This window comes from Mesoplodon mirus (assembly GCF_964341445.2).
Source record: "Mesoplodon mirus genome assembly, chromosome: 8".
NCBI lineage: Eukaryota > Metazoa > Chordata > Mammalia > Artiodactyla > Ziphiidae > Mesoplodon > Mesoplodon mirus.
In genome coordinates, this window is record NC_138984.1 from 15,666,375 (window position 1) to 15,675,261 (window position 8,887).

General features: G+C 39.4%; 1 protein-coding gene across 1 annotated transcript; it reads left to right on the forward strand.

Annotated features, from left to right (window-relative positions):
• Positions 1-470: 470 nt before the first annotated feature.
• LOC309809832 (dihydrolipoyl dehydrogenase, mitochondrial-like) lies at positions 471-2,077 on the forward strand (the record flags this gene model as incomplete). The annotated part of the gene is made up of 2 exons (XM_082631297.1): positions 471-541; positions 1,183-2,077. 2 exons carry the CDS (start codon positions 471-473, stop codon positions 1,928-1,930), a joined length of 819 nt encoding a protein of 272 aa, XP_082487423.1. The 3' UTR covers positions 1,931-2,077.
• Between the last annotated feature and the right edge of the window lie 6,810 nt (positions 2,078-8,887).

Below are 8,887 nucleotides of genomic sequence, written 5' to 3' on the forward strand. Positions count from 1 at the left end.
TTACATTTTCTCTCTAGATTTGCTGACTACCCTGATTTCAGTACTAATAAACATCTTTTGGTTGCAAGCGACAGAGACTCAAATTGAATCACCTTACTCAAAAAGGGGAAATTATTTTATCACATAACCAGAAGAACAAAACAAAACAGGCCTGGCTTAATGTAAAGTTGGATTGGGTACTCAAACATCAGCAGCAGCAATTTGGTTTTCTGCCTCTCAACTCTTCCTCCATTCTCAAGTCTTTTCCCATATAGAGCCCAAGGTGGCAACCAGTCACTGCAGGCTTATACATCTACCTTATATTTCCACCAAACAACAACAACAAAAGTCTATCTCTATTTAGCTCCAGAGAAAGTCCTGTGTTTAGTGTCATTGGTCTGGCTTGGGTCATGCACCTGTCTCTGAACCAGTTGATCAGGGAAAGGGAATGGGATGTTCTGACTGGACAGGCCCAAGTCATGTGCTGACCAATGGCGTGGGAGCCTGGGATCAGCCCCACCTATAACACAGGGATTGGGTTGGTGGAGGAGGTAGTACCAAGGTACTGTTATTAAAAGAAAGGGAGGAGACCTTGGCGAGGCGGCAGAGACGCTTAACGGAGGTGAAAGCTTTGGCGGAAAGGAAAGTCCAGCGGCCAGATGCAGAGCTGGAGTCATGTGTACTGTTCCTTGGCTAAGAGAGGCCATTTCAATCGAACATCTCATGGTCTGCAAGGAGTTTCTGCAGTGCCACTGAGAACTTACGCAGATCAACCAATGGATGCTGATGTAACAGTGATAGGTTCTGGTCCTGGAGGATATGTTGCTGCTATTTAAGCTGCCCAGTTAGGCTTCAAGGCAGTCTGCGTTGAGAAAAATGAAACACTTGGTGGAACATGCTTGAAAGTTGGTTGTATTCCTTCTAAGGCTTTATTGAATAACTCTCATTATTACCATATGGCCCATGGAAAAGATTTTGCATCTAGAAGAATTGAAATGTCTGAAGTTTGCTTGAATTTAGAGAAGATGATGGAGCAGAAGAGTAATGCAGGAACAGCTTTAACAGGTGGAATTGCCCACTTGGTCAAACAGAATAAGGCTGCTCACGTAAATGGATATGGAAAGATAACTGGAAAAGATCAGGTCACCGCTATGAAAGCCGATGGCAGCTGTCAAATTATTGATACAAAGAACATTCTTATAGCACCGCTCTGCCAGAGATCTCCATCTCTCTCTTTAAATTGAATACCAAAGTTACTGGTGCTACAAAGAAGTCAGATGGAAAAATTGATGTTTCTATTGAAGCTGCTTTTGGTGGTAAAGCTGAAGTTATCACCTGTGATGTACTCCTGGTTTGCATTGGCCGACGACGCTTTACTAAGAATTTGGGACTAGAGGAGCTTGGAATTGAGCTGGATCCTAGAGGTAGAATTCCAGTAAATACCAGATTCCAAACTAAAATTCCAAATATCTATGCAATCGGCGATGTGGTTGCTGGTCCAAGGCTGGCTCACAAAGCAGAGGATGAAGGCATTATGTGTGTTGAAGGGATGGCTGGTGGCGCTGTGCACATTGACTACAATTGTGTACCATTGGTGATTTACACACACCCTGAAGTTACTTGGGTTCGCAAATCAGAAGAGCAGTTGAAAGAAGAGGGTATTGAGTACAAAGTTGGGAAATTCCCATTTGCTGCTAACAACAGAGCTGAGACAAATGCTGACACGGATTGCATGGTGAAGATACTTGGGCAGAAATCAACAGACGGAGTATTGGGAGCACATATTCTAGGACCAGGTGCTGGTGAAATGATAAATGAAGCTGCTCTTGCACTGGAATATGGAGTATCCTGTGAAGATATAGCTAGAGTCTGTCATGCACATCCGACCTTATCAGAAGCTTTTAGAGAGGCAAACCTGGCTGCACCATTTGGCAAATCGATCAACTTTTAAATTAGGAGGTTATATTTTTCTGAAATTTCCTGGGAGCTTTTATAGAGGTAACATTTCTGAACAGGAAATGCTCACAGCTCCAAGAATTTCTAGGACTGAATTACAAAACTTTTGGAAAGTATTTAATAGGTTTGGACAGAATGGAATAATCTCGTATCTATATTTTAAATAAATTTAATATTTTATTTCACTGTGTTAATACTGCAGAAAAAAAGCTACTTATAGTAGCATCCCGGAAAATTTTCTTCAACCCATATTTTCATGCTGTTTATGAAAGGCTCAACTTCACTGAATGTATGCTAAGTAGCTTTTATCTCTGATACAGGATTTACTTACATGGGTGGAGCTGGAGTATGGTATGTGAACAGCTGTGTTTGAAACAAGGTGATCAAGTTATTTTAAACTTGGTTTTCACATCGGAAACAGTCACTAGAATAAGTTAAACATGTATAAACTGAACTGATGTAAATAAAAAATGGTGGTCTATCAGTTATTTTAATCCCCAAAGTCTTGGCGGTTAGAGGTAGAATTTGTGTTTAGATTTCTAAGGTTCTACTGAGGTCTACAGTCTGAAGTACAGTTATATAGTTGACCAAAGGAAGGCAGTATATATATGAAATTCATATACTAAGTGGAGAAGCAATGTATTACAGTGGAAAATGAAGCTATGGAAATAAACATGTCTTAAATATTCAAAAAGAAAAAAGAAAGAAAGGGAAAGCATTACCAGAAGTCACCAACAAGAGATGTCTACCAGTTTCCCTGACAAGTAGCCACATTGAATAATCCAGTTTCATTATCATTACTATTCTTTTTATGTCTCTAATGTCTGTCTAACAGGCTCTGACTTTCAGGTCTCAAACAACTGGTCTTTTCTCTCCAACCCTGGAGTCTCAGGGAGCCCTCAGAGCATTACTGTCAATGCGGGGAGGAGTTGTCTATCAACCCCCTATGAATTGGGCTTAGAAGGAATAATTTTCCAGGCAGGGAGCATTCATTCAACATACCTTTTATCCCTCCTATGTCAACATACCTTTTATTCCTCCTATGTATCACACACGTGCTGGACCCAGATCCTGCCTATGATAATTAGCCTGGTAAGGGTACCATATGAGAAAATCAATACTGAGACAGGCTGATAAGGAAAGACTATAAAAGAGAAGCCTCCAAGTCAGCTCAGGGCAGTCAGGACATGCTTCTAAGAGAAGATGACAGTCTAGCTAAGTCCATAAGAACACATACGGTTATGCAGAGAGGTGGAGGGCGAGGGAGTGGATGGATGTTCTACGTGGAGAAAACAGTATATACCTGAGCACAAAGGCAAGGTGAACCATGGCACATTTTTGGAATTATAAGTAGGCCAGGTGAACTACAGCTCGGGGTGTGTGTAGGAAAGTGGCCTGAGACAAGGTTGTAAGAAAAACGAATGAACTTGTCGGCCATGCCAAGTCTGTATGTTTGAAATTTATTTCGCAAGCAAGCATTAGCCATTGAAAGCTTTTAGGCAGAAGAAAAATATGACCAACTATGGTTTTGTTTGTTTGTTTAATCACACCCTGGAGGGCAGATTGCAAAGGAATAAGATGGGAGGTAGGGACTCAAATACAGGATGGTCCTGACAGGTGTTGATAAGGAGGAATTAAGCAAAACACTGTGGGGTGGAGGGGACCTTCAAGATGGCAGAGGAGTAAGATGTGGAGATCACCTTCCTCCCCACAAATACATCAAAACTACATCTACATGTGGAACAGCTCCTACAGAACACCTACTGAACACTGGCAGAAGACCTCAGACTTCCCAAAAGGCAAGAAAATCCCTACATACCTGGCCGTGTGTCTGACAGGCTCTTGGTGCTCTAGCTTGGTGTCAGGCCTGAGCCCCTGAGGTGGAAGAGCCAAGTTAAGGACATTGGACCACCAGAGACCTCCCAGCGCCACGTAATATCAATCAGCAAGAGCTCTCCTAGAGATCTCTGTCTCAACGCTAAGACGCAGCTAGACCCAACGGCAAGCAAGCTCCAAGGGCTGGACGCCCCATGCCAAACAACTAGGAAGATAGGAACAAAACCCCACCTATTAGCAGAGAGGCTACCTAAAATCATACTAAGTTCAGAGACAACATAAAGCACACCACTGGACACAGCTCTGCCCACCAGAAAGACAAGATCCAGCCCCACCCACCAAAACACAGTCACCAGTCCCCTCCACCAGGAAGCCTACACAACCCACTGAACCAAACTTACCCACTGGGGGCAGATGCAAAAAAACAATGGGAAATACAAACCTGCAACCTGCGAAAAGGAGACCCCAAACACAGTAAGTTAAGCAGAATGAGAAGACAGAGAAATACGCAGCAGATGAAGGAGCAAGGTAAAAACCCACCAGACCAAACAAATGAAGAGGAAATAGGCAGTCTACCTGAAAAAGAATTCAGAGTAATGATAGTAAAGATGATCCAAAATCTTGGAAATACAATGGAGAAAATACAAGAAATGTATAACAAGGACGTAGAAGAACTAAAGAGCAAACAAACAATGATGAACAACACAATAAATGAAATATAATGATGAAAGAAATTAAAGATGATACAAATAGATGGAGAGATACACCATGCTCCTGGATTGGAAGAATCAATATTGTGAAAATGACTCTACTACCCAAAGCAATCTACAGATTCAATGCAATCCCTATCAAACTACCACTGGCATTTTTCACAGAACTAGAACAAAAAATTTCAAAATTTGTTTGGAAAAACAAAAGACCCCGAATAGCCAAAGCAATCTTGAGAACAAAAAACGGAGCTGGAGGAATCAGGCTCCCTGACTTCAGACTATACTACAAAGCTACAGTAATTAAGACAGTGTGGTACTGGCATAAAAACAGAAAGATAGATCAGTGGATCAGGGTAGAAAGCCCAGAGATAAACCCACGCACATATGGCCAACTTATCTTTGATAAAGGAGGCAGGAATGTACAGTGGAGAAAGGACAGCCTCTTCAATAAGTGGTGCTGGGAAAACTGGACAGGGAAATGTAAAAGTTTGAGATTAGATCATTCCCTAACACCATACACAAAATTAAGCTCAAAATGGATTAAAGACCTAAATGTAAGGCCAGAAACTACCAAACTCTTAGAGGAAAACATAGGCAGAACACTCTATGACATAAATCACAGCAAGATCCTTTTGGACCCACCTCCTAGAGAAATGGAAATAAAAACAAAGATAAACAAATGGGACCTAATGAAACTTCAAAGCTTTTGCACAGGAAAGGAAACCATAAACAAGACCAAAAGACAACCCTCAGAATGGGAGAAAATATTTGCAAATGAAGCAACTGACAAAGGATGAATCTCCAAAATTTATAAACAGCTCATGCAGCTCAATAGCAAAAAAACAAACAACCCAATCCAAAAATGGGCAGAAGACTTAAATAGGCATTTCTCCAAAGAAGATATACAGACTGCCAACAAACACATGAAAGAATGTTCAACATCATTAATCATTAGAGAAATGCAAATCAAAACTACAATGAGATATCATCTCACACCAGTCAGAATGGCCATCATCAAGAAATCTAGAAACAATAAATGCTGGAGAGGGTGTGGAAAAAAGGGAACACTCTTGCACTGCTGGTGGGAATGTGAATTGGTACAGCCACTATGGAGAACGGTATGGAGGTTCCTTAAAAAACTACAAATAGAACTGCAATATGACCCAGCAATCCCACTACTAGGCATATACCTTGAGAAAACCATAATTCAAAAAGAGCCATGTACCAAAATGTTCATTGCAGCTCTATTCACAATAGCCCGGAGCTGGAAACAACCTAAGTGTCCATCATCAGATGAATGGATAAAGAATATGTGGCACATATATACAATGGAATATTACTCAGCCATAAAAAGAAACGAAACTGAGCTATTTGTAATGAGGTGGATAGACCTAGAGTCTGTCATACAGAGTGAAATAAGTCAGAAAGAGAAAGACAAATACCGTATGCTAACACATATATATGGAAGTTAAGAAAAAAAAATGTCATGAAGAACCTAGGGGTAAAACGGGAATAAAGACACAGACCTACTTGAGAATGGACTTGAGGATATGGGGAGGGGGAAGGGTAATCTGTGACAAAGCGAAAGAGAGGCATGGACATACATACAGTACCAAACGTAAGGTAGATAGTGGGAAGCAGCCGCGTAGCACAGGGAGATCAGCTCGGTGCTTTGTGACCGCCTGGAGGGGTGGGATGGGGAGGGTGGGAGGGAGGGAGATGCATGAGGGAAGGGATGTGGGAACAGATGTATATGTATGACTGATTCACTTTGTTATAAAGCAGAAACTAATAAAAAAATTTAAAGAAGAAAAAAAAATGAAATATAAAATTCTCTAGAAGGAATCAACAGCCGAATAACTGAGGCAGAAGCACGGGTAAGTGAGGTGGAAGATAAAATAGTGGAAATAACTACTGCAGAGCAGAAGAAAGAAAAAAGAATGAAAAGAATTGAGGACAGTCTCAGAGACCTCTGGGACAATATTAAATGCACCAACATTTGAATTATAGGGGTCCCAGAAGAAGAAAAAAGAAAGGGACTGAGAAAATATTTGAAGAGATTATACTTGAAAACTTCCCTAACATGAGAAAGGAAATAGTCAATCAAGTCTGGGAAGCACAGAGAGTCCCATACAGGATAAATCCAAGGAGAAACACACAAAGACACATATTAATCAAGCTATCAAAAATTAAATACCAAGAAAAAATATTAAAAGCAGCAAGGAAAAGCAACAAATAACATACAAGGGAATCCCCATAAGGTTAACAGCTGCTCTTTCAGCAGAAACTCTGCAAGCCAGAAGGGAGTGGCAGGACATATTTAAAGTGATAAAAGGGAAACAACTACAACCACAATTACTCTACCCAGCACTGTTCTCATTCAGATTCAATGGAGAAATTAAAATCTTTACAGACAAGCAAAAGCTAAGAGAATTCAGCACCACCAAACCAGCTTTACAACAAATGCTAAAGGAACTTCTCTAAGTGGGAAACACAAGACAAGGAAAAGACCTACAAAAACAAACCCAAAACAATTAAGAAATGGTAATAGGAACATACATGTCGATAATTACCTTAAATGTAAATGGATTAAAAGCTCCAACCAAAAGACATAGACTGGCTGAAAGGATACAAAAACAAGACCCATCTATATGCTGTCTACAAGAGACCCACTTCAGACTTAGGGACACGTACAGACTGAAAGTGAGGGGATGGAAAAAGATATTCCATGCAAATGGAAATCAAAAGAAAGCTGGAGTAACAATTCTCATATCAGATAAAATAGACTTTAAAATAAAGACTATTACAAGAGACAAAGAGGACACTACATAATGATCAAGGGATCAATCCAAGAAGAAGATACAACAATTTATGCACCCAACATAGGAGCACCACAGTACATAAGGCAAATGCTAACAGCTGTAAAAGGGGAAATCAACAGTAACACAATCATAGTAGGGGACGTTAATACCCCAATTTCACCAATGGACTGGTGATCCAAAATGAAAATAAATAAGGAAACACAAGCTTTAATGACACATTAAACAAGATGGACTTAATTGATACTTATAGGACATTCCATCCAAAAACAACAAAATACACTTTCTTCTCAAGTGCTCATGGAACATTCTCCAGAATACATCATATCTTAGGTCACAAATCAAGCCTTGGTAAATTTAAGTAAATTGAAATCTTATCAAGTACCTTTTCCAACCACAATGCTATGAGACTAGATATCAATTACAGGAAAAAGACTATAAAAAAATACAAACACATGGAGGCTAAACAATACATTACTAAATAACCAAGACATCACTGAAGAAATCAAAGAGGAAATCAAAAAATACCTACAAATGAATGACAATGAAAACATGATGACCCAAAACCTATGGGATGCAACAAAAGCAGTTCTAAGTGGGAAGTTTATAGCAATACAATCCTACCTCAAGAAACAAGATACATCTCAAACAAACAACCTAAACTTACACCTAAAGCAATTAGAGAAAGAAGAACAACAACAACAACAAAAAAAACAGAATTAGCAGAAGGAAAGAAATCATAAAGATCAGATCAAAAATATATGAAAAAGAAATAAATGAAACAATAGCAAAGATCAATAAAACTAAAAGCTGGTTCTTTGAGAAGATAAACAAAATTGATAAACCACTAGCCAGACTCATCAAGAAAAAAGGGAGAAGACTCAAATCAACAGAATTAGAAATGAAAAAGGAGAAGTAACATCTGACACTGCAGAAATACAAAGGATCATGAGGGATTACTACAAGCAACTCTATGCCAATAAAATGGACAATCTGGAAGAAATGGACAAATTCTTAGAAAAGCACAAACTTCGGAGACTGAACCAGGAAGAAATAGAAAATATAAACAGACCAATCAAAAACACTGAAATTGACACTGTGATTAAAAATCTTCCAACAAACAAAATCCCAGGACCAGATGGCTTCACAGGCAAATTCTATCAAACATTTAGAGACGAGCTAACACCTATCCTTCTCAAACTCTTCCAAAATATAGCAGAGGGAGGAACACTCCCAAACTCATTCTACGAGGTCACCATCACCCTGTTACCAAAACCAGAAAAAGATGTCACAAAAAAAGAAAACTACAGGCCAATATCACTGATGAACATAGATGCAAAAATCCTCAACAAAATACTAGCAAACAGAATCGCCCAGCACATTCAAAGGATCATACACCATGAGCAAATGGGGTTTATCCCAGGAATGCAAGGATTCTTCAATATACACAAATCAGTCAATGTGATACACCATATTAACAAATTGAAGGATAAAAACCACATGATCATCTCAATAGATGCAGAAAAAGCTTTCAACAAAATTCAACACCCATTTATGATAAAAAAAAAAAAACTCTCCAGAACGTAG